Source organism: Taeniopygia guttata, chromosome 29, assembly GCF_048771995.1.
Source record: "Taeniopygia guttata chromosome 29, bTaeGut7.mat, whole genome shotgun sequence".
Taxonomy (NCBI): Eukaryota; Metazoa; Chordata; class Aves; order Passeriformes; family Estrildidae; genus Taeniopygia; species Taeniopygia guttata.
The window spans coordinates 4,317,899-4,343,270 of record NC_133054.1 but is presented as its reverse complement, the minus strand read 5'-3'; the positions used below and the strand labels follow the sequence as shown (position 1 = coordinate 4,343,270).

General features: G+C 48.9%; 1 protein-coding gene across 4 annotated transcripts; it reads left to right on the top strand.

Moving 5' to 3' along the window:
• Nucleotides 1-445: 445 nt before the first annotated feature.
• IKZF4 (IKAROS family zinc finger 4) lies at nucleotides 446-25,372 on the top strand. Of its 4 annotated transcripts, none has more exons than XM_041711545.2 (9): nucleotides 446-740; nucleotides 3,878-3,931; nucleotides 7,301-7,411; nucleotides 12,626-12,724; nucleotides 13,921-14,193; nucleotides 15,585-15,752; nucleotides 16,123-16,254; nucleotides 19,018-19,143; nucleotides 23,298-25,372. In XM_041711545.2, exons 2-9 carry the CDS (start codon nucleotides 3,892-3,894, stop codon nucleotides 23,984-23,986), a joined length of 1,638 nt encoding a protein of 545 aa, XP_041567479.2. In that variant the 5' UTR covers nucleotides 446-740; nucleotides 3,878-3,891; the 3' UTR covers nucleotides 23,987-25,372. The 4 variants fall into 4 exon arrangements, with proteins under 4 accessions (XP_041567479.2, XP_041567480.1, XP_041567481.2 ...); XM_041711546.2 differs by lacking the exon at nucleotides 446-740 and adding an exon at nucleotides 8,628-8,722 and having other exon boundaries at nucleotides 3,910-3,931; XM_041711547.2 differs by lacking the exons at nucleotides 446-740; nucleotides 3,878-3,931; nucleotides 7,301-7,411 and adding an exon at nucleotides 9,538-9,612.

The window sequence follows — 25,372 nt, the reverse complement described above, 5'->3', positions numbered from 1 at the left end:
CTGACCCTAAATAACCCCTGACCCTACAGGGACCATGGGACCCCCCCCCCCCCCCCGATCCTATAGGGACCCCCTGACCCTATAGGAACCCCTGACCCTATAGAGACCATGGGACCCCCCCCCCCCGATCCTATAGGGACCCCCTGATCCTATAGGAACCCCTGGGACCCCTGACCCTATAGGAACTCATGGGACCCCTGACCCCATGGGACCCCCTGACCCTATAGGGATTCCCTGACCCTATGGGAGCTTGTGACCCCAAATACCCCCTGACCCTACAGGGGCCCGATGATTCCATTATCGATCCTGTTATCGATCCCGTTATCAATCCCGTTATCGATCCTGTTATCAATCTCGTCATTTACCGCCATTTATCCATTCCGTTATCAATTCCCGTTATCGATCCCGTTATCAATCCCCGTTATGAATCCCGTTATCGATCCCGTTATCGATTCCGTTATCAAGCCCCGTTATCGATCACCACCCTCCCCATCGACTCTCTCGGCGCTCCCCTCCCCGCCCTGCCCCGCTCGATGCTCTCGGCGTGCCCGGTAGCACCGGGGGCGGTGCCGGAAGCGGCGGGGGCGGTGCCGGAAGCGGTGGGGGCGGTGCCGGAAGTGGCCGGGGCTGGGGGGGGGCCCGGGGCCTCCTCAGGAGCCGCCGCCGCCGCCGCCCCCGAACCGGCCCCGGGACCCCCCGGAGCCCCCCGGACCCCCCCCGGGGGGGCTCAGAGCCCGCCGGTGAGTGGGGGGGCGGCCGGGGGGGGCGGGGTCCCGGTTCGGGGGGTCCCGGTTGCGGGGGGCTCGGTTAAATAGGGGTGGAGACCCCCCGGAGGGGCTCAGGGGGTTCGGGCGGGATCGGGAATTGGGGGGGGGCGCTGGGGCTGCCTGAGGGTCTCGGCTGGATTTGGGGGGGGTCTCGATTTTTGGGGGGTGTCAGGGCTGGATTTTGGGGAGGGGTCATGTCTCCCTGAGGGTGTCAGCGCTGAATTTTGGGGGGGGTCTCGATTTTTGGGGGGTCTCAGGCTGGATTTGGGGGGAGTCTCCCCTTTTTGAGGGGGGGTCGTGTCCCTCCCCTCGGGTCTGGTTATTTTCGGGGGGGTCGTGTCCCCTCAGGGGTTTTGGCGGGCTCGGAATTTGGGGAGGGGTCCCTGGTCCTACCTGGAGGTCTCAGGTTGGATTTGGGGGGGTCTCGGCTGAATTTGGGGGGGGCCGTGTCCCCCTGAGGGTCTCAGCGCTGAATTTTGGGGGGGGTCTCTCCTTTTTGAGGGGGGGTCGTGTCCCCCTCAGGGGTTTTGGCGGGCTCGGGAATGGCGGGGGGGCGCTGGTGCTGCCTGAGGGTCTCGGGGCTGAATTTGGGGGGGGGGGTCGGGTCTCGGGGCTGAATTTGGGGGGGGTCTCCCCTTTTTGAGGGGGGGTCGTGTCCCCCTGAGGGTCTCAGGGCTCGATTTTGGGGTGGGGGTCTGGTTATTTTGGGGGGCTCTCTGAGGGGGGGTTGTGTCCCCTCAGGGGTTTTGGCGGGCTCGGGAATGGCGGGGGGGGGTCCCTGGCCCCACCTGAGGGTCTTGGGGCTGGATTTGGGGGGGGGTCTCCCCTTTTTGAGGGGGGGTCGTGTCCCTCCCCTCAGGTCTGGATTTTTGGGGGGGTCGTGTCCCCTCAGGAGTTTTGGCGGGCTCGGAATTTGGGGGGGGCTCCTGAGGGTCTCGGGGCTGGATTTGGGGCGGTTTCGGCTGAATTTGGGGTGTCTCGGCTGGATTTGGGGGGGGGTCGTGTCCCCCTGAGGGTGTCAGGGCTCGATTTTGGGGTGGGGGTCTGGTTATTTTGGGGGGTGTTCTGAGGGGGGGTCGTGTCCCCTCAGGGGTTTTGGCGGGAATTGCGGGGGTGCTGAATTTGGGGGGGGTCTCAGGGCTGGATTTTGGGGGGGGTCTCAGGCTGGATTTGGGGAGGGGGTCGTGTCCCCCTGAGGGTGGCAGCGCTGAATTTTTTTGGGGGGGGTCTCGGCTGTATTTGGGGGGGAGTCTGGTTCTTTTTGTGGGGGTTGTGTCCCCTCAGAGGTTTTGGCGGGATCGGAATTTGGGGGGGGTCCCTGGCCCTACCTGAGGGTCTCAGGGCTGGATTTTGGGGGGGTCTCGAGTTTTTGGGGGGTCTCAGGTGTATTTGGGGGGGTCTCAGGGCTGGATTTTAGTGGGGGGGTCTCGATTTTTGGGGGGTTCTTGGGTGTATTTGGGGGGTCTCAGGGCTGGATTTTTGGGGGGGCTCGATTTTTTGGGGGGTCCCAGGCTGAATTTTGGGCGGGGGGTCTCTGGCTGGATTTGGGGGGGGTCGCAGGCTGGATTTTGGGGGGCTCCTTTTCCCTTTTAGGGGGTCTCTGGTTTTTTAAGGGGGTCTCTGAATTTTGGGGTCTCTGAATTTTGGGGTCTTGGATTTTTGGGGTCGCTGATTTTGGGGGGGTCTCTGAGTTTTTGGGTCTCTGAATTGTGGGGTTTTTTTGGGTTTGTTTTTTTTTTGGGGGGGATAATGAAAAATTTTGGCAAATTTGACGAGATTTTCCAGGAATTTTTGGGGGGAATTTCCCCTCAAATCCCAAAATTCCCCAAAATTTTCCCCCCCAAAAAAAAAAAAAAAGGGATTTTTCCTCTTTTGGATTTTTGGGAATTTTTGGGGATTTTGGGGGATTTTTTCCACCTCTGATCCCTCGGGAATTTTGGGATTATCTGAGGCCACCGAGGAGATTTTTTTGGGATCTCATCCCCAGGGAGCTGCTCCAGTTTGGAATTAAAATTAAAAAATAATTAAAAATAAATTGGAAAAAGCAGCTGGAGCCTCTTCCCAGAATATCTTGGAATTGTTTTTCCTGGGATTTATCCCAAAAAAGTTCAAAATAAATTGGAAAAAGCAGCTGGAGCCTCATCCTGGAATTGTTTTCCCAGTTTTTTTCTGGGATTTATCCCCCCCAAAAAAAAGAAAATAAATTGGAAAAAGCAGCTGTAACCTCATTTTGGAATATCCTTGGAATTGTTTTTCCTGGGATTTATCCCAAAAAAATTAAAATAAATCCAGGATGGAGCAGAATCCCAAAAATCCCAGATATTTTGGGGGGGATTTTTGGGATTTTTTTTAAGTTTTGGGAGATTTGGGGATTTTTGAGGGGATTTTGGGGTTTTTCTGGGATTTTCTGGGATATTTTTGAGATTTTTTTGGGGGGAGTTTTGGGGGATTTTTAAGGGATTTTTAGGGATTTTTGTGGGATTATTTGGGAGATTTTTGGAATTTTTTTGGGAGTTTTGGGGGATTTTTGGGATTTTATGGATTTTAGTGGAAAAAAATGGGAAATCTGGGAAAGAAGTGGGAAAATCTGGGAAAAGAATTGGGAAAATCCCCGGATTTTGCAGTCTGGGATGGATTTGAGGGAATTTTCCTGAGCCGATCCCAGAATTCCTCGGGATGAGGGTCTGGGGGGATTTAATTGGAATTTTTGCCAAGGGATTTTTGTGGTTTTTTTTTTTTTTTTTTCCCCTGGAATTTTCCCAGCTGAGGAAAAGTCCTGAATTCGGGGCTGCCCCAATTCCCAAATTCCCGAGGGGTTCCTGGCCTGATTTTCCTGGGAATTTCTCCTGGGAATTTGCTTTTTTTGGAGTTTTCTCCTAAAAAAAAACTCCCAAAAATCCAGGAATGAGTTCAGGGATGGAGGAGTTGAAGGAATTTGGATTTTTCCTGGTTTTTAGGCCCGAGGAATCTCCAGGATTTTCCAGGGAATTTCCAGGAATTCCCGAGGGGTTTTCCAGAATTTCCCAAGGAATTTTCAGGAATTCCCGAGGGATTTTTCCAGGATTTCCCAAGGAATTTCTGGGAATTCAGAGGTTCTGTTCTCGTTGCAGGTGGTTCCGGGGCCATGGACATCGAGGAGTGCAGCGCTCGGTCCTACATCACCGGTGAGCTCTGGGATTCCCAATTTTCCTGAATTTTCCTAGAATTTCTGGGATTTTCCTGGGATTTTCCTCATTTCTGGGATTTTCCTGGATTTTCCTCAGTTTTTCTGGGATTTTCCTGGATTTTCCTCAGTTTTTCTGGGATTTTCCCTGGGTTTTCCCCCATTTTCCCTGGATTTTCTGGGATTTTCCTGGATTTTCCCTGGAATTTCTGGGTTTCCCCCCATTTTTCCTGGCATTTCTGTGATTTTCCCCATTTTTTTCCTGGAACTTCTGGAATTTTCCCCATTTTCCCTGACTTTCCCCCATTTTTCCTGGATTTTCTTGACTTTTCCCCCACTTTCCCTGTATTTTCCCCATTTTTCCTGGATTTCCCTGAATTTCCCCCCATTTTTCATGAATTTACTGAGATTTCCCCCCATTTTTCCTGGAATTTCCCCCCATTTTTCCTGGATTTTCTGGGATTTTCCCCTTTTTTCTTGGATTTCTGCTCATTTTTCCCCAATTTTTGGGATTTCAACCCCTTCCTGGACTTTTTCCTGAGATTTTCCCCATTTCCCCCCATTTTCCCCCATTTCCGCCCATTTTTCCATTTTCCCCCCAGTTTTCCCCCATTTTTTCAATTTTTTTTCTAATTTTCCCCATTTTATTCCCATTTTTCCCCATTTTTTCGGGATCCCAGGCAATCCCAAGGGACTTTGGATGTTCCATCCCCAAAATCCCGATTTTTCTGGGATTTATCCCAATTTCCACTAAGCTGCAGCAGAAATTCCAGAAATTTTCCAGCTTTTCCTGGAAGATCCCCAGGGAATTTTCCCAGGGGTGAAAATCCAGGAATTGAGGGGGGAAAAAAATCAAGAATTGGGGTGGAAAAATCGAGAATTGGGGTGGGAAAATGGGAATTAGGGGGAAAAATTGGGAATTGGGAGGGGGAAATTGGGATTTGGGGGGTGAAAAATGGGAATGAAAGGGAAAAAAATGGGAATTGGAGGGAAACATTTGGAATGGGGGGAAAAGTGGGAATTAGGAGAGAAAAAATTGGGAATTGGGGGGGAAAAATGGGAATGGAGGAGAAAAAAACGGGAATTGAGGAGAAAAATGGGAATTAAGGGGGGGAAAAACAGGGAATTGAGGAGAAAAAAATGGGAATTGGGGGAGAAAAATTGGGAATTGGGGGCGGAAAACTGGGAATTAAGGGGGAAAACTGGGAATTGGGGGGGAAATTGGGAATTGGGGGGAAAATCCAGAATTTAAATGGGAATTAGGGGGAAAAACAGAGGATTGGGGAGAAAAAACAGGAATTGAGGGGGGGAAATCGGGATTTTGGGGGGGAAATGGGAATGAAAGGGAAAGAAATGGGAATTGGGGGGAGAAAATAGAGATTTGGGGGGGGGAATCGGGAATTGGGGGGGAAAATTGGGAATTGGGGGGGGGGGGAAGGAATTAAGGGAAAAAAACGGGAACTGGGGGGGAATTGGGAATTAAGCGGAAAAACAGGAATTGGGGGGAAAACCAGGAATTGGGGAGAAAAAAAACAGGAATTGGGGTGGAAAAAAGGGAATTGGGGGGAGAAAAAGGGAATTGGGGGGGGGGGGGGGGAATGGGAATTGGGAGGAGAAAAAACCGGGAATTAGAGAGAAAAAAACGGGAATTAAGGGGGAAAAAAGGGAATTTGGGGGTGGGAAATGGGAATTAAGGGGAAAAAAAACAGGAATCGGGGCGGGGGAAAGTCGGGAATTGAGCAGAAGAAACCGGGAATTGAGCAGAAAAAACCGGGAATTGAGAAAAAAAACCCGGGAATTAAGGACAAAAAAACCGGGAATTGGGGCCCGCGGGTGGGAAATTCCCGCTTGGATCGCGGCTGGAATTTCCAGGAGGGGCGGGAAGGGCTCAAATTCCTTCCTGGCAGGAGGGGAGGGGAGGGCGGGGATGAAATCCAGGAAAATTCCATCAGGGAGAAGCTTTGGAATGTTCCCAGGGAAGTTTGGAATGTTCCCAGGGCGGGGATGGGGGAGGGGAGGGAGGGGAAGGGAATTTTCCGCCTCCTCCGGGAGGATCATCCCAAAAAAATGGGGGAAAAATGGGAAAAATGGGGATGGAGGAAAATTTCTGCAGGGGAGGGAGGCCCTGGGTCCATCCCAAATTCCCCTGGATCCATCCCAAATTCCCGAAATAATGGGGTTGGATTGGAATTCCTGCTTGGGGAGGGAGCCCTGGGTCCATCCCAAATCCCAAATTCCCGAAAAAATGGGGATGGAGCAAAATTCATGCTGGGAGAGGGAGCCCCCGGATCCATCCCAAATTTCCTGCATCCATCCCAAATCCCAAATTCCCTGAATCCATCCCGGGTCCTTCCTGAGCCCCTGGATCCATCCCAAATTCCCGGAATCCATCGCAAATCCTTCCCGAGCCCCTGGATCCATCCCAAATTTCCTGGGTCTGTCCCAAATCCCAAATTCCCGGAATCCATCCCAAATCCTTCCTGAGCCCCTGGATCCCTCCCAAATCCCAAATTCCCCAAATCCATCCTGGGTCCTGCTGATTCCCTGGGTCCATCCCAAATTTCCTGGGTCCATCCCAAATCCCAAATTCCCCAATTCCATCCCAAATACCGAATTCCCGGATCCCTCCCTGCTGTCCCTTCCCACATTCCCAGCTCCATTCCCACTCCCCGAATTTTGGGAATTCCCCATTTCCCACCCCAGTCCCACTGAAATTTGGGATCCTGCTCTGCTGCCCTGCCCACATTCCCGAATTCCCACATTCCCATCCCTCCTCCCCTGCCTCATTCCCAGCTCCGATTCCTGATGGAATTTCCACTCCCTGATTTTTGGGAATGCCCCAACTCCCACCCCCATCCCACTAAAATTCCCGGAATTCCACTAAAACCTTGGAATTCCTCCCTCCCACATTCCCACATTCCTGAATTCCCACATTCCCGAATTCCCACCCCTCCTCCTCCTCTTCCTCCCCTCTCCCATTCCCGGGACAATTCCCGATGGAGTTTCCACTCCCTGATTTTTGGGAATGCAGGAATCCATCCCCAAAATCCCTGAAAAACCCTGGAATTTCCACTAAAATCCCGGAATTTCCACTAAAACCTTGGAATTCCTCCCACATTCCTGAATTCCCACATTCCCACCCCTCCTCCTCCTCCTCTTCCTCCCCTCTCCCATTCCCGATGGAATTTCCACTCCCTGCCTTTAAAAATTCCCCATTTTCCCATGAAAAACCCTTGAATTTTCACTAAAATCTTGGAATTTCCATAAAATCCTGGAATTTCCCTAAATCCCAACTCCCCCCCCTCTGTCCTCCCTCCTTTCCCACATTTCTGACCCGGTTTTTTCCCGGGATTTTCCCGGATTTTTTTAGGGATTTGCTCCCCGTGGAAGGTGAGCGGCGCCGCCCCGCGCCCCGCGGGGATCCCGCGCTGCTTCCCGGGAATTCCCATCCAGGGATCCGCGGGATTTCCGCCCCAGCAAGGTACGGATTCCAAAAAATAAAAAAACAAAAAAAGGGAAAAATCAATCCCAAAAAAAATCCTGAAAGAAAAAAAAAAAATCCCCAAAAAATCGCAAAAAAATCCTGAAAAATGCCTAAAAAATCCTGAAAAAATGGCAAAAAAGCCCGGAAAAAAAACCCAAAAAAAACCAAACCAAAATATCCTGAAAATATCCTGGAAAAAATCCTGGAAAAAAAAATCCCCAAAAAATCCGCAATATATCCTGGAAAAATCGCAAAAAAAATCCCAAGAAATCCTGAAAAATTGGCAAAAATCCCGAAAGCCCCCCCCCCCGCCCAAAATATCCTGGAAAAAATAGCAAAAAAAACCCCTAGGAAGAAAACCTCTAAAATCCCAAAGAAATCTCAAAAAAAAAAAAAAAAAATCCTGAAAAAATCTCGGAAAATGCCTCAAAAGACCCGAAAAAAAATCCCCAAAAATCCTGAAAAAATCCTAAAAAAATCTCCAAAAAATCACAAAAAATGCTCCAAAAATCCAAAAAAAAGTTCTGAAAAAAAATCCCCAAAACTGCCCCCAAACCCCCCCACCAAAATCCCAAAAAAAATCCAAAAAACCCCCAAAACTCCTCCAAAAAAATCCCAAAAAAACACCCCAAAAATAGGGGGAAAAAATAAAAAAATCCCCCCTCAAAATCCCAAAATATCCCCACCAGAAGCCCAGAAGAACTTGAAAAAATCCTAAAAAAAATCCCCCCAAAAAAAGAATCTGAAAAAAATTGGGGAAAAGCCCCCAAAACCCCCCCAAACTTCCCCAAAAATCCCCATAAAAACCCCTCAAAACATCCTAAAAAAATCCGCAAAAAAACCCCAAAAAATCCCCACTAGAGCCCCCAAAAAATTGAAAAAAATCCTAAAAAAAACCCCTAAAAAGTCCCCCAAAAATAAAAAGAAATCCGAAAAAATCCCCCCAAAAAACCCCAAACCTCCCAAAATCCCCAAAAATCCAAACCTCCCCCTCCAAAAAAACCCCAAAACCCCAAAAAAAAGCCCTTAAAAACCCCCAAAAAACCCTCGTGGTTATTTCTGGGTTAAAACCTCGCGTGGGATTTGCGGAATTCCCGGTTGGAATTTCGGGAGGAGGAGGAGAAAAAAAACCGGGAAAGCTCCGGCCCCGCCCCTGGGCGGGATTTTGGGATTTTTTTGGGATTTTTTTTTTTTTTTTTTTGGGATTTGGGAGGAGCCGGAGATTCCCGGAGCGCCTCCGGGATTTGGGGATTTGGGGCTGCTGCGCTCGGAGCGGGATCGGGATGAGGCTCCAGGAGATTCCCAAAGGTCGGTCCCGGGAAAATTTGGGAATTTTGGGGGTTTTTGGGAATTTTGGGGTTTGGGATTTGTCCCTGGAATGGGATTTGGGGTCCTGGAATTTCCTTTTTCCATGGGAAAATCCCTTTGGGGTCGGATCTGAGCCGGGCGGGATCGGGGTGAGGCTCTGGGATCATCCCAAAATTTGGTCCCGGGGGATTCTTGGGAATTTGGGGAATTTTGGAGCTTTTGGGGTCTCTGGGAATTTGGGATTTTTGGGGTTTTGGGTTTTTGAGGATTTGGGGATTTGGGAGGAGCCGGAGATTCCCGGAGCGCCTCCGGGATTTGGGGATTTGGGGATTTGGGGCTGCTGCGCTCGGAGCGGGATCGGGATGAGGCTCCAGGAGATTCCCAAAGGTCGGTCCAGGAAATTTTGGGATTTTTTGGGAATTTTGGGGTTTTTGGGATTTTGGATTTGAGGTCCTGGAATTTCCTTTTTCCATGGGAAAATCCCTTTGGGGTCAGATCTGAGCCGGGCGGGATCGGGGTGAGGCTCTGGGATCATCTCAAAATTTGGTCCCGGGGGATTTTTGGGGTTTTTGGGGAATTTTGGGGTTTAGGATTTGACTCAGGAATGGAATTTTGGGGTCCTGTAATTTCCTTTTCCATGGGAAAATCCCTTTGGGGTCGGATCTGAGCCGGGTGGATTGGAGTGAGGCTCTGGGATGATCCCAGAATTTGGTCCCGGGAGATTTTTGGGGATTTTTTTGGGGATTTTGGGAATTTTGGGGTTTTGTGGGATTTGGGGATTTGGGAGGAGCCGGAGATTCCCGGAGCGCCTCCAGGATTTGGGGATTTGGGGATTTGGGGCTGCTGCGCTCGGAGCGGGATCGGGATGAGGCTCCAGGAGATTCCCAAAGGTCGGTCCCGGGAAAATTTGGGAATTTTTGGGGTTTTTGGGAATTTTGGGGTTTGGGATTTGTTCCTGGAATGGGATTTGGGGTCCTGGAATTTCCTTTTTCCATGGGAAAATCCCTTTGGGGTTGGATCTGAGCCGGGCGGGATCGGGGTGAGGCTCTGGGATCATCCCAGAATTTGGTCCTGGGGGATTCTTGGGAATTTTGGGGGTTTTGGGGTTTGGGGATTTGGGGTTTTGTGGAATTTTTTTGGGATTTGGGGCTGCTGCGCTTGGAGCGGGATCGGGATGAGGCTCCAGGAGATTCCCAAAGGTCGGTCCCGGGAAAATTTGGGAATGTTGGGATTTTTGGGGTTTTTTGGATTTAGGATTTGGGGTCCTGGAAGGGTTTTAGGGACTCTGGAATTTCCTTTTTCCATGGGAAAATTCCTTTGAGGTCAGATCTGAGCCGGGTGGATCGGGGTGAGGCTCTGGGATCATCCCAGAATTTGGTCCCGGGGGATTTTTGGGAATTTTTGGAAATTTTGGGAATTTTGGGGGGTTTTTGGGATTTGGGATTTTGCTTTGGAATAAGCAGAGATGGGATCTGGGATCCTGGAATTCCCTTCCCGGGATAGAGGAGTCAGATCCAGCTCCAGAGGGAAATTTGGGAATTCTGGAGAGAAGAAATTTGGGAATTTTGAGGGGAATCTGAGGACCTTGGAGAAGGAAATTTGGGGATCCTATGCAGGAAAAATTTGGGAATTCTAAAGAGGGAAATTTGAGAATCCTGAAGGGGAATTTAGGGATGCAGGAAGAGGGAATTTGGGAAATTTGGAGAGGAGAAATTTGGGAATCCTGGAGAGGAAAAATCTGGGAATTTTGGAGGGGAATTTAAGGACCCTGGAGAGCGAAATTTTGGGAATTTTTGAGGGGCATTTGAGGATCCTGGAGAGGAAAATCTGGGAATCCTGGAGAGAGAAATCTGGGAATTTTGGAGGGGAATTTGAGGATCCTATAGAAGAAAAAATTGGGAATCCTGGAGAGGAAAAAATGGGGAATTTTTGGGGGGGATTTTAGGATCCTGGAGAGGGAATTTAGGGACCCTGGAGTGGAGAAATTTGGGAATCCTGAAGGAGAATTTGGGAATTCTGGATGGAACTTTAAAGATCCTGGAGAGGGAAATTTTGGGAATTTTGGATGAGACTTTAAGGATCCTGAAGAGGAAAAACTTGGGAATTCTGGATGAGACTTTAAGGATCCTGAAGAGGAAAATCTGGGAATTTTGGAGGGAGATTTAGGGATGCTGGAGAGGAGAAATTTGGGAATCCTGGAGAGGGAAATTTGGGAATCCTGAAGGGGGATTTAGGGACCTTGGAGAGGAGAAATTCGGGGATTTTGGAGGGGGATTTGGGGATATTTAGGGATAATTCTGGAGAGGGGAAGTTTGGGAATTCTGGATGGGACTTTAAGGATCCTGGAAAGGGAATTTAGGGACTCTGGAGAGAATAAATTTGGGAATCCTGGAGAGGAAAAAATTGGGAATTTTGGAGGGGGATTTGAGGATCCTGGAGAAGGGAAATTTGGGAATTTTGGAGGGGGATTTGAGGATCCTGGAGGGGGAAATTTGGGAATTTTGGTGGGGGATTTGAGGATCCTGGAGGGGGAAATTTGGGAATTCAGGAGGGGGAGGTTTGGGAATTCTGGATGGGACTTTAAGGCCAAAACCCCTGAGAAATCCCAATTTTTTTTTTTCCCTGGAATATCCGGAATTTCCAGCCCTGGCTCCCCTCTCCCTTCCCCCACCTCGGGCTCAACATTCCCAACATTCCCCGGGATGGGAACGGCTCCTCCCGGCCTTTCCCAGGCTTTTCCCGGGAATTTGGGAATTTTCCAACCCCTCCCCCTCCCTCCCCCTCCCCTCGGGAGATTTTTTTTTTTCTTTTGGGAATGTTTTGGGAAACTCCCAGGGAGATTTTCCCGGGAGTTGGTTGGTTTTTTTTTTTTTTTTTTTTTTGGCTAAGAGAAAAATTCCAGCTGGGCCGGAAAAAAAAAAAAAAAAAAGTTTTGGAAATCTCATTCCCAGCTGCTCCAGGGGGAATTTTCCAGCCCCAAAAAATTCCGGCTGTTCCCACGGAAGGGGGGGCGAGGGGAGGGGGAGGGGATTTAGGGGGAAATTTGGGGTTTGGGAGGGAGATTTGGGATTTTGAGGGATTTGGGATCGGAATTTGGGATGGGGAGGGGCTGAGGGAGGGAATTTGGGGAGGGAATTTGGGATTTGGGGGGGGAATTTGGGATTTGAGATTGGGGGGGATTTGGGATTGGGATTTGGGATTGGGGAAAGGGAATTTGGGAATAGGGGGATTTAGGGGGGAAATTTGGGATTTGGGGGGAAAATTTGGGGTGGGGGAGGAAATTTGGGATCGAGGAGGGGGTGGGGGAGGGGATTTGGGATCAGAATTTGGGAATGGGGAGGGAATGTGGGGGGAGGGATTTGGGATTGGGGAGGAAATTTGGGAATTCCAGATCCTGGGAAAGGGGCAGGGGGGGATTTGGGGAGTTGAGATGGGGGAAGTTCCCAGATCCAGGAGGATGAAATTCCCAGATCCAGATGGGTGAGATTTTGGGATTGGGAATTCCCAGAATTCCCAAATCCAGCGGGAGATTTGGGAATGGGAATTCCCGGAACTCCCAAATCCAGGTGAGAGTTTGGGATTGGGAATGGGGGAAATTCCCAGATCCAGGAGGTGATTCGGGATTGGGGGAAATTCCCAAATCCGGGTTTTGGAATTGGGATTCAGAATTCCCAGATCCAGGTGAGAGTTTGGGATTGGGAATTCTCGGAATTCCCAAATTTGGCTGATTTGGGATTGGGAATTCCGGGATCCATCCCATTTTTTCAATTTTTCCCATTTTCCCCATTTTCCCATTTTTCCCATTATTTTTCCGGGTTTTCCCGTTTTTTCTCCATTTTTTCCCATTTTTCCCGTTATTTTTCCAATGTTTCCCATTTTTCCCTTTCTTTCCCATTTTTCCAGGCCGTGGGGATTCCCCCCTGGAGCAGGAATTCCGCTCGGCCGTGGGGGGAGGGGCGGCTCGGAGCCCCCCCAGCCCCCGCTCGTCCCCGCGCTCGCCCGGTGAGTGTCCCAAAATTCCCAAAATATTCCCCAAATATTCCCAGGATAGTCCCAAAATAGCCCCTAAATATTCCCAAAATATTCCCAAAATGTCCCAAAAATAGCCCTGAAATATTCCCAAAATATTCCCTAAATAGCCTCAGAATACCCCCAAAAGATTCCCAAAATATTCCCAGAATAGCCCTTAAATATTCCCAAAAGTTTTCCAAAATATTCACAGAATGTTCCCTAAATATATCCAGAATATTCCCAAAATATCCCCAAAATATTCCAAGAATATTCCCAGAATAGCCCCTAAATATTCCCAAAACAGTCCCAGAATATTCCAAAAATATTCCCAAAATATCCCCAGACTATCCCCAGAATATTCCCAAAATATCCCCAGAATATCCCTGAAATAGTCCCAGAATAGTCCCAGAATATCCCCAATCCAAGGAATCTGGGAATTCTTTGGGAATTCTTTGGGAATTCTCTTTATTTTCCTCCTTTTTTCTCCTGGAAAAGCCTTGGGAGCTCTGGAAATTTGGGAATTTTGGGAATTCTCAAGGGTGGCTCCACAGGAATTCGGGAGGATCCCTCTGGAATGTGACCCCTCCCAAATTCCCGGGAATTCCCAAATTCCCGAGGGGGAGGGAGGAGAAATTCCGGGAATTGCCGGGAGGGGCGGGGGAGGATCCCAGCCCAGATTCCCAAATCCCAAAATCCCTCCCCTGATTCCCAAATCCCAAAATCCCTCCCCAGATCCCTTCCCGGATTCCCTTCCCTGATTCCTTTTCCCAAGTCCATTTCCCCATCCCATTTTCCCCTCTCTTGATCCCATTTTTCCCATTTCCCCTCTCCTGATCCCATTTTTTTCCCCATTTTTCCCCATTTTCCCCCCTCCCATCCCATTTCCCCCTCTCCTGATCCCATTTTCCCCCCATTTTCCCCATTTTCCCTTCTCTTGATCCCATTTTTCCCCATTTTCCCCTCTCCCATTTCCCCTCTCCCAATCCCATTTTTTCCCATTTTCCCCCTCTCCCAATCCCATTTTCCCCCCTCCCAATCCCCTATTTCCCCATTTCCCCCCTCCCAATCCCCTATTTCCCCATTTCCCCCTCTCCCAATCCCCTATTTCCCCATTTTCCCCTCTCCCAATCCCATTTTTCCCGATTTCCCGCCTCTCCTGACCCCGTTTTCCCGGGAATTCCCCGCAGCCAACTCCATCAAGGTGGAGATGTCGTCGGACGAGGATTCCCCGGGCCGGGCGCTGTCGCAGGAGGAGCGGGAGGCGCTTCCCGAGGATTCCCTGCCGGAGCCGTTCCCGGAGCAATTCCCAGAGCAATTCCAGGAGCAATTCCAGGAGCAATTCCCAGAGCCGAACTCGCCGGGCGGGATCCGCCTGCCCAACGGGAAACTGAAATGCGACATCTGCGGCATGGTCTGCATCGGCCCCAACGTGCTGATGGTGCACAAGCGCAGCCACACCGGTGAGCAAATGGGGGAAAACGGGCAAAAAATGGGAAAAATTAAAAAAAAAAAAAAAAAAACCAACAAGAAAAAATGAGAAAAAATGGAGAAAAAATGAGAGAAGACGGAGAAAAAAATGGGAAAAAATGGGGGTAAAACAGATTAAAAACGGGGATAAAATGGGAAGACGCCAGGGGAAAATGGGGAAAAAATAGGAATAAGGGAGGAAAAATATGGGAAAAAATGGGAAAAAGGGCAAAAACAGAGAACAAAATGGAAAATGGGATAAATGGGGGTAAAATGGGGAAAAACAGAAAAAATGGGCAAAAATGGGAAAAAACAGGGAAAAATGGGAAAAACTGAGAAAAAATGGGAAAAAACAGGGGCAAAATGGGAAAATGGGAAAAAAAGGGAAAAAGAGGGAAAAAATGGGAAAAACGGGGGAAATGGGGAAAAGCAGGGAAAAAACAGGAAAAATAGGGGGAAATTGGAAAAAAATGAGGGAAAAATGGAAGTAATGGGGAAAAAAATGGGGGGAAATGGGAAAAAAACCTTGGAATTCTGGAATTCCCATTGAGATTTTGGTGTTTCCAGGATTGGTATTTGTGTTTTTCTGGACCCATTTCCATTGGAATTTTGGGGATTTTGTTAAATTTGGGAATTTTGGGATTTGTTTTCCAGGAGAACGCCCCTTCCAGTGCCAGCAGTGCGGGGTCAGGATCGGGGTCAGGGTTCTTTGGGATCCATTCCCATTGGGATTTTGGGGTTTTCCATGATTAGGAACTGTGTTCTTTGGATCCATTCCCATGGGAATTTTGAGATTTTGGAATTTCCAGGATTCGGATATGTGGTTTTTGGGGTCTGTTCCCATGGGAATTTTGGGAATTTTTTCCAGGAGAACGCATGCCAGCGGTGCAGGCTCAGGATTAGAATTTGAGCTTTTTTGGGATGCATTACCGTGGGAATTTTGGGATTTTGGGGTTTACCAGGGTTATTATTTGGGTTTTTTGGGATCCGTTCCCATGGGAAATTTGGGAATTTTGGGATTTGTTTTCCAGGAGAACGCCTCTTCCAGTGCCAGCAGTGCGGGGTTTGAGATTATGAGCTGGGGTCCGTTCCCATTGGGATTTTGGTGTTTTCCAGGATTGATATTTGCGTTTTTTGGGACCCATTCCCATTGGAATTTTGTTAAATTTGGGAATTTTGGGATTTGTTTTCCAGGAGAACACCCCTTCCAGTGCCAGCAGTGCGGGGTCAGGATTAGGATTTGAGTTTTTTGGGATCCGTTCCGGTTGGGATTTTGGGGTTTTTGGCATATTCCATGATTAGGAATTGTGTTTTTCGGGACCTGCTCCCGTGGGAATTTTGGGGAATTTTGTTAAATTTGGGAATTTTGGGATTTGTTTTCCAGGAGAACGCCCCTTCCAGTGCCAGCAATGCGGCGCCTCCTTCACGCAGAAGGGGAATTTGCTGCGCCACATCAAGCTGCACTCGGGGGAGAAACCCTTCAAGTGCCCCTTCTGCTCCTACGCCTGCCGGCGCCGCGACGCCCTCAGCGGCCACCTGCGCACCCATTCCGGTGGGAAATCCCGGAATTCCGGGAATTTCGGGAATTTCGGCAATGGGGGCGGGAATAACGGCGGGGATAGTGGGGCCCAGCGCCGTCCCAGCGAAGCCGTTGGGGTTGGAAAAGGGAATTTTTTGGGGTTGACAGAGGTTTTGGGGTTGGCAAAGGGAATTTTTTGGGGTTTTGGGGTTGTTGGGGTTGGCAAAGGGAATTTTTTGGGGTTGCCAGAGGTTTTGGGGTTGTCAAAGGGAATTTTTTGGGGTTGCCAGAGGGTTTTGGTGGGGGTGGAGGAAGGTGGGAAATGGGGAGAATCCTAAAGGAATCGTATTTTCCATAGTCAATATCCCAAATCCTAAATCCCGATTCCCACATCCCTTTGCAGTTTCCTCCCCCGTGGTGGGGAAGCCGCACAAGTGCAGCTCCTGCGGCCGCAGCTACAAGCAGCAGAGCAGCCTGGAGGAGCACCGGGAGCGCTGCCACGGCCACCGGCACCGCCGCAGCCCCGCGCCCGCAGGTGGGCTGGGAACCCTCAAAATCCCGGGAAAATTCCCAAAAATATCCCGGGAAAATCCTGGGAAAATCCTGGAAATATTCCGGAAATAGCCCGGAAAAATCCCAGAAATATCCCAGAAAAATAACAGAAATATCCCAAGAAAATCCTGAAACCATCCCAGAAATGTCCTGGGAAAATCCCAGAAAAATCCTGGGAAAATTCTGGAAAAATCCCAGGAATATCTCAGGAAATTCCCAGAAAAATTCCAGAAATATCCCAAGGAAATTCGGGATCCCAAATCCATGGATAGAGGGAGCGCTGCCACGCCCAGCGGCACTGCCGGAGCCCCGCACCCACAGGTGGGCTAGGAATCCACAAAATCCCGGGAAATATCCCAAAAATATACCAAAGAATATCCTGGGAAAATCCTGGAAATATTCCCAGAAAAATCTCAAAAATATCCCAGAGAAATCCCAGATCCCAAAGCCCTGGGGCCAAGGAATGGGATCCCAAATCCACCGGCACCGCCAGAGCCCCGCGCCAGCAGGTGGGCTGGGAATACCCAAAGTCCCAGGAAATATCCCAAAAATATCCCAGAAAAATTCTGGAACTATCCCAGAGAAATCCCAGAAATATCTTGGGAAAACCCCATAAAAATCCTGGGAAAATTCACAGAAAAATCCTGGGAAAATCCTGGAAATATCCCAGAAAAATCCTGGGAATGTGATTCCAAATCCATGGAAAAGTGTGGGAAATTTTGGGAATGTGATTCCAAATCCATGGAAATGGGGTTGGGAATGTGAGCCCAAATCCATGGAAAAGGCCTGGGAAGTTTTGGAATTTGTGATCCCAAATCCTTGGAAAAAAGGATTGGGAATGGGATCCCAAATCCACAGAAAAGGGCTGAGAAGTTTTGTAAATGTGATCCCGAATCCATTGAAAAGAGGGTTGGGAATGTGATCCCAAATCCATGGAAAAGAGGGTTGGGAATGTGATCCCAAATCCATGGAAAAGTGTTGGGAATGAGAGGATTGTGATCCCAAATACATGGAAAAAGAGTGGAAAATTTTGGGAATGTGATCCCAAATCCACAGAAAAAAGGGTTGGGAATGTGATCCCAAATCCATGGAAACGTGGGAAATTTTGGGACTGTGATCCCAAATCCATGGAAAAGGGCTGAGAAGTTTTAGGAATGTGATCCCAAATCCTTGGAAAAGGGTTGGGAATGTGATCTCAAATCCATGGAAAAGGGTTGGGAATGTGATCTCAAATCCATGGAAAAGAGGGGTTGGGAATGAGAGGATTGTGATCCCAAATCCACAGAAAAAAGGGTTGGGAACGTGATCCCAAATCCATGGAAACGTGGGAAATTTTGGGAATGTGATCCCAAATTCATGGAAAAGAGGGTTGGGAATGTGATTCCAAATCCATGGAAAAGAGGGTTGGGAAGTTTTGGGATCATGCTCCCCGTGCCATGAGTCGACGCTCCCACATCAGATTTTTGGGAATATTTTAATTTGGGATTCCCAGGATTTGGGGCCCATTCCAGACCGGGATTTTGGGAGCAGGAACATTCCTAATTAGGATTTTTGGATGCAGGGGCCATTTCAGACTGTGATTTTTAGGATCAGGGAACATTCCAGACCTGGATTTTTAGGATCAGGGATCATTCCTGAGCAGGATTTCCAGGATCAGTGAGCATTCCGGACCGGCATTTTTAGGATTAGTGACCCTTCCTGACCTGGATTTTTAGGATTAGGGATAATTTCAAAGGAGGATTTTTAGGATTAGGGATAATTTCAAAGGAGGATTTTTAGAATTAGGGCCCATTCCTGAGCAGGATCTCCAGGCTCAGTGACCCTTCCCGACCAGGATTTATGGGATCGGTGACCATTCCCAAGCAGGATTCCCGGGATCAGTGACCATTCCTGGTTGGAATCCCTCAGCTCAGGCACCATTCCAGACCGGCATTTTTAGGATCAGTGACAATTCCTGACCGGGATTTTTAGGCTCAGTGACCCTTCTCGAGCAGGATTTCCAGGCTCACTGACCATTCCAGACTGGGATTTTCAGGATCAGGGATCATTTCAAAGGAGGATTTCCAGGATCAGTGACCATTCCAGACTGGGATTTTCAGGATCAGAGATCATTTCAAAGGAGGATTTCCAGGATCAGTGACCACTCCAGACTGGGATTTTTAGGCTCAGGAACCATTTCACACCAGGATTTTTAAGCTCACTGACCCTTCCCGAGCAGGATTTCCGGGATCGATGAGAATTCCAGACCGGGATTTTTAGGCTCAGTGACCCTTCTCGAGCAGGATCTCCAGGATCCGCGACTATCCCTGGCTGGAATCCCTCAGCTCAGGCGCCATTCCAGCGCGGCATTTTTTAGGATCAGTGACAATTCTCGACCGGGATTTTTAGGCTCAGTGACCCTTCTCGAGCAGGATTTCCGGGCTCACTGACCATTCCCGACCGGCATTTTTAGTCTCAGGAACCATTTCACACCAGGATTTTTAAACTCACTGACCCTTCCCGGGCAGGATTTCCGGCCTCACCGCCCATCCCCTCACGCAATCCCCCAGCCCGGGCCCCATCCCCAGCCGCTCTCGGCGGGGCCATGGCGGGGCTGGAGCCCTGAAGCCGCCTCCTCTCCCTCCCCTCACACACCGCTACAAGCAGGAGGGATCCGGGAGCGGCTGCCGCAGATCCCGTCCCGCCCCGCTCATCTCGTATTTTTCTTTTTTTTTTGTTTTTTTCCGTCTTTGTTTGCCTTCCGCAGGAGAGGAAATCCGGGAGCTGGACATGGTGCCCGAGGCGTTGCTTCATCCTGAGCGCCCCACCTTCATCGAGCGTTTGGCAGGCAGCTTTACTAAAAGGAAACGATCCACGCCTCAGAAATTTGTGGGTAAGGAAAAAGATGGAAAAGGTGGAAAAAAAAAAATGGAAAAGGTGGAAAAATTCCCTCAGCGGGAAGTGAGGGGCGGACTCAGGGATGGGCGAGTGAGGGGGGGAGCGGGAAGGGATTCCTCACACAAAGACCTCAAATTAACAAAAATCCGGCTTAAAAAGAAAAATATATTCAATTTAAAAGTAAAGCATCCCTTTAAAAAAACAGAAAAATACTATTAAAAATTTTTCCCCTCACATTAAAAAAAAATGCCCTTAAAGGGAAAACATACCCGCAAAATAATAAAAAAAATTTCCTCAAATCAGCAAAAATCTGAGAGGAAATTCTCCAAGCCGCAGAAATTTGTGGGTAAGGAAAAGATAGAAAAGATGGAAAAGGTGGAAAAAATGGAAAAATTCCCTGGGCGGGAATTGAGGGGCGGACTCAGGGACGGCCGGGTGGAGGGGAGGGGAGCGGGAAGGGATTCCCCACACAAAGACCTCAAAATGGAGCTCAGATTAACAAAAAAAGGTTCCAAATGAAAGATAAATTCAAATATTTAAAAAAGCATCCCTTTAAAAAAACAGAAAAAATATTATTAAAAAATTTTCCCCTCACACTAAAAAACAATTCCCTTAAATGGAAAAATAGCCGTAAAATAACAACAATAACAAAAAAATCCTGAAATCAGCAAAAATCCGAGAGGAAATTCTCCAAGCCACAGAAATTTGTGGCTAAGGAAAAGATGGAAAACGTGGAAAAAAGGGAAAAATTCCCTCAGCGGGAAGTGGGGGGTGGCCTCAGGGATGGGCGGGTGGGGGTGAGGGGGGAGGGATTCCCCACACAAAGCCCTCAAAATGGAGCTCAGATTAACAAAAAAAAAGGGCTTAAAATGAAAAATATGAATTCAAATTAAAAGAAAAACATCCCTTTAAAAAACAAAAAAAATTATTTTAAAATTTCCCCCTCACATTAACAAAAAATTCCCCTTACATGAAAAAATACTCGCAAAATAACAAAAAAAAACCTGAAATCAGCAAAATCAGAGAGGAAATTCTCCAAGCCACAGAAATTTGTGGGTAAGGAAAAGATGGAAAAGGTGGGAAAAAATGGAAAAATTCTTTGGGTGGGAAGTGAGGGGCGGCCTCAGGGATTCCCCGCACAAAACCCTCAAATTAACAAAAATTGGGCTTAAGTTGGAAAATATAAATTCAAATTAAAAGAAAAGCCAGTCATTTTTTAAAAAAAGCTTTAATTAAAGAAAATTTCCCTCACATTAAAAAACCAACACTTTAAATTAAAAAATACCCACAAATTACCGTAAAAAACTCTCAAATTAACAAAAGACCAGCTCGAACTGGAAAATAAAAATTCAAATAAAAAGAAAGCCGCTCATTTTCAAAAAAAAAACTTTAATTCAAGCGAATTCCTCTCACAATAATCAAAAAGCTCCTTAAATTAAAAAATATCCACAAATACATGAAAAAACCTTGAAATTAACAAAAAAAACCCCTCAAATTTAAAAAAACTCTTAAGTTAAAAAAATCCCCTCTCAAATTAAAGAATTCTGCTTTCAAATTTCAAAAAAAAACCCTTAAATTTACAAAATAAAACCCCCTAAAATTGAAAATACATCTCAAATTAAAATATTCTCTCCTCAAATTAACAAATCCCCCCCTCAAATTCCAAATTTTTCCCCTCAGAATAAAAAATAAACCTTAATGAAAAACCCTTAAGTTAAAAGCAGCCCCTCAAATTAACAAAAAAAGCCTTTTTTTAATTTGTAAAAATTAAATTTTTTTAATTTGTAAAAAAATTTTAAAAGCCTGAATTTGGGTGTCCTCGTTCCATCCCAACCCCTCTGTTTGATTTTGGGGTTCCCCCATCCCACCCTGACTCCTTGTCAGAGATTTTGGGGTGTCCTGAGGGTGTCCCCCACCCCTCTCTCAGTGATTTTGGGGTGCTCCCAACCCACCCCAATCCCTCTCTCTGATTTTGGGGTGCTGTGATGGTGTCCCCACAATCTCTCTCTCTGATTTGGGGTTCCCCTCTCTGATTTCGGGATTCCATTCTCAGATTCAGGGTTCCCTCTCTGATTTCGGGGTTCCCCACTCAGATTTCGGCGTCCCCCTCTCAAATTTTGGGTTCTGCTCTCCGATTTCAGTGTTCCCTCCCTGATTTTGGGGTTCCCTCTCTGATTTTGGGGTTCCCCTCTCCCTGTCTCTGATTTTGGGCATTCCCCTCTCAGATTTTATTTTCTGTCTGATTTTGGGGTGCCGCTCTCAGATTTTGGGGTTCTCCTCTCAGATTCCGGGCTTCCCCTCCGATTTCGGTGTCCCCCTCTCAGATTTTGGGTTCCGCTCTCAGATTTTGGGGTTCCCTCTCCGATTTTGGGGTGCCCCTCTCACATTTTGGGGTTCCCGTCTCAGATTTCAGGGTTCCCCTCTCAGATTTTTTTTTGTCTGATTTCGGGGTTCCCCTCTCCCTATCTCTGATTTTGGGCGTTCCCCTCTCAGATTTTTTTTTTCTGTCTGATTTTGGGGTGCCGCTCTCAGATTTCAGGGTTCCCCTCTCAGATTTTGATGTCCCCTCTCAGATTTCGGGGTGCCCTCTCTGATTTCGGGGTTCCCCTCTCCATGTCTCTGATTTTGGGCATTCCCCTCTCAGATTTTATTTTCTGTCTGATTTTGGGGTGCCGCTCTCAGATTTTGGGGTCCCCCTCTCAGATTTCGGTGTCCCCTCTCAGATTTTGGGTTCCGCTCTCCGATTTCAGGATTCCCTCTCAGATTCCAGGGTTCCCTCTCAGATTTCGGGGTGCCCCTTCAGATTCCAGGGGTCCCTCTCAGATTTTGGGTTCCGCTCTCCGATTTCAGGATTCCCTCTCAGATTTCGGGGTTCCCCTCCGATTTCGGGGTCCCCCTCTCGGATTTCGGGGTGCCCCTCTCAGATTCCAGGGTCCCCTCTCAGATTTTGGGTTCCAATCTCCGATTTCAGGATTCCCTCTCCAATTCCAGGGTTCCCTCTCAGATTTTGGGGTGCCCCTCTCCCTGTCTATGATTTTGGGGTGCCACTCTCAGATTTCACGGTTCCTATCTCAGATCCCTCTCAGATTTTGGGGTTCTCTCTCCGATTTCGGGGTGCCCCTCTCAGATTCCAGGGTTCCCTCTCAGATTTCGCGGTTCCCATCTCAGATCCCTCTCAGATTTTGGGGTTCTCTCTCCGATTTCGGGGTGCCCCTCTCAGATTCCAGGGTTCCCTCTCAGATTTCGGGGTTCCCCTCCGATTTCGGGGTGCCCCTCTCCGATTTCGGGGTGCCCCTCTCAGATTCCAGGGGTCCCTCTCAGATTTTGGGTTCCGCTCTCCGATTTCAGGATTCCCTCTCCGATTTCAGGATTCCCTCTCAGATTTCGGGGTTCCCCTCCGATTTCGGGGTGCCCCTCTCAGATTCCAGGGTTCCCTCTCAGATTTCGGGGTCCCCCTCTCGGATTTCGGGGTGCCCCTCTCAGATTCCAGGGTCCCCTCTCAGATTTTGGGTTCCAATCTCCGATTTCAGGATTCCCTCTCCAATTCCAGGGTTCCCTCTCAGATTTTGGGGTGCCCCTCTCCCCGTCTATGATTTTGGGGTGCCACTCTCAGATTTCACGGTTCCTATCTCAGATCCCTCTCAGATTTTGGGGTTCTCTCTCAGTTTTCGGTGTCCCCTCTCAGATTTTGGGTTCCGCTCTCCGATTTCAGGATTCCCTCTCCGATTTCAGGATTCCCTCTCAGATTTCGGGGTTCCCCTCCGATTTCGGGGTGCCCCTCTCAGATTCCAGGGTTCCCTCTCAGATTTTGGGTTCCGCTCTCCGATTTCAGGATTCCCTTTCAGATTCCAGGGTTCCCTCTCAGATTTTGGGGTGCCCCTCTCCCCGTCTATGATTTTGGGGTGCCACTCTCAGATTTCACGGTTCCTATCTCAGATCCCTCTCAGATTTTGGGGTTCTCTCTCAGTTTTCGGTGTCCCCTCTCAGATTTTGGGTTCCGCTCTCCGATTTCAGGATTCCCTCTCAGATTCCAGGGTTCCCTCTCAGATTTCGGGGTCCCCCTCTCCGATTTCAGGATTCCCTCTCAGATTCCAGGGTTCCCTCTCAGATTTTGGGGTGCCCCTCTCTAATTTCGGGGTTCCCCCGCAGGAGAGAAGCAGATGCGCTTCGCCCTCTCGGAGCTGCCCTTCGATGTCAGCCCCGCGTTCGACAAGGACGTGGAGGTGCTCCCGTCCCGCGCCCACTCCCTGGAGCCGCCCTACGCCGGGCCGCTCTCCCTGCTGGGCTCCGCCGACCCTCTCCGCCCGCTCCGCCTGGCCACCAACTGCATCACCGAGGTCACCCCGGTCATCAGCTCCGTCTACACCCAAATCCAAGCCCTGCCCGCCCGCCTCGAGCTGCCGCGGGGCCGCGGCGACTCCTCGGAGGACGGCGCTGAAGGGATCCCGGTGATTTTCCGCAATTCCGCCGGCGGGGGATCCCCGTCCAACGGCTGCCACGACTCCACGGACACCGACAGCACCCAGGAGGAGCGAGCGGGCGGCGGCAGCAGCCGCCACAGCCCCGCCTATGCCAAGGAGGAGCCTAAGGAGGATCCGGATGGAGCGGCGAGGTGTTTCCCCAAGGAATCGCTGCGGGTGCTCAACGAGGAGGGCGAGCAGCTGCGGGCGTTCTGCTGCGAGCACTGCCGCGTGCTCTTCCTGGACCACGTCATGTTCACCATCCACATGGGCTGCCACGGCTTCAGGGACCCTTTCGAGTGCAACATCTGCGGCTACCGCAGCCAGGACCGCTACGAGTTCTCCTCGCACATCGTGCGTGGGGAGCACAAGATCTGAGGTGGGAAAAGTTTGCCCTTTCCTGCCTTCGATTTTCTGATTTTACCCCGGTTTCACCTCGGTTTTCCCCTCCTAAATCGTGCGTGGCGAGCACAAAATGTGAGCTGGGAAAATCTCCCTTTTTCCTGCCTCCAATTTTCTGATTTCACCCCGGTTTTTCCCTCCAAAATCGTGCTCAGCAAACTCAAAATCTGAGATGGGAAAATCCCCCCCTTTTCCTGCCTCAGATTCCCCAGTTTTCCTCCTCCTAAATCGTGCTCAGCAAACAGAAATGCGAGATGGGAAAATCCCCCTTTTCCTGCCTCCAATTTTCTGATTTTACCCCGGTTTCACCTCGGTTTTCCCCTCCTGAGTCGTGCGTGGCGAGCACAAGATACGGGTGGGAAAAGTTCTCCCCTTTTCCTGCCTCAAATTCCCTAATTTCCTCCTAAATCGTGCTCAGCAAACACAAAATGTGAGATAGGAAAATCCCCCCCTTTCCTGCCTCCAGTTTTCTGATTTCACCCCAGTTTTCCCCTCTTAAATTGTGCGTGGCAAGCACAAGATCTGAGGTGGGAAAAGTTCGCCCTTTCCTGCCTTCAGTTTTCTGATTTCACCCCAGTTTTCCACTCCTAAATCGTGCTCAGCAAACACAAAATGTGAGATGGGAATAGTTCCCCTTTTCCTGCCTCAAATTTCCCAGTTTTCCCTTCCTAAATCGTGCTCAGCAAACTCAAAATGTGAGATGGGAAAATTCCCCCTTTTCCTGCCTCAAATTCCCAAATTTTCCCCTCCCAAACACAAAATGTGAGTTTGGAAAATTCCCCATCCTCAAATTCCCTTTTTTCTCCTCCCATTTCCTCTCCCAAATCATGGTCAAAATGTGAGGTTGGAAAAAAAATCTCCCCTGCCTCAAATTCTCTTTTTCCCCCTCAATTTTCCCCTCCTATTTCCCCTTTGTTCCCCCTCCCATTTTCCCTTTTTCCCGTTGATTTTCCCCTCCTATTTTCCCATTTTCCCCTGATTTTCCCCTCCTATTTCCCCTTTTTCCCCCCTCCTATTTTCCCTTTCCCCCCCAATTTTCCCCTCCCACATCGTGCGCCACGAGCACAAAATGTGAGGTTGGAAAAATTCCCTCAAATTCCCCTTTTTTCCCCCCAATTTTCCCCCTCCCCTCCCCTCCCATCCTTATAGGGCATGGAACTGTTGGGTTGTGTTATTTTTATTTTTATTTTCTTTTATACTCCTTTGCACTGACTTTGGCTAGAAAAAACAACAAAACAACACAAAAAAGTATTTAAAAACAACAACAAAAAACCCCAAAAAAAACCTCAAAAACCCGACCAGCCCCACCTAGGGGGAGCCCTTAATCCTCCTTTTTATAAACAAAGTTATTTAAATATTGAA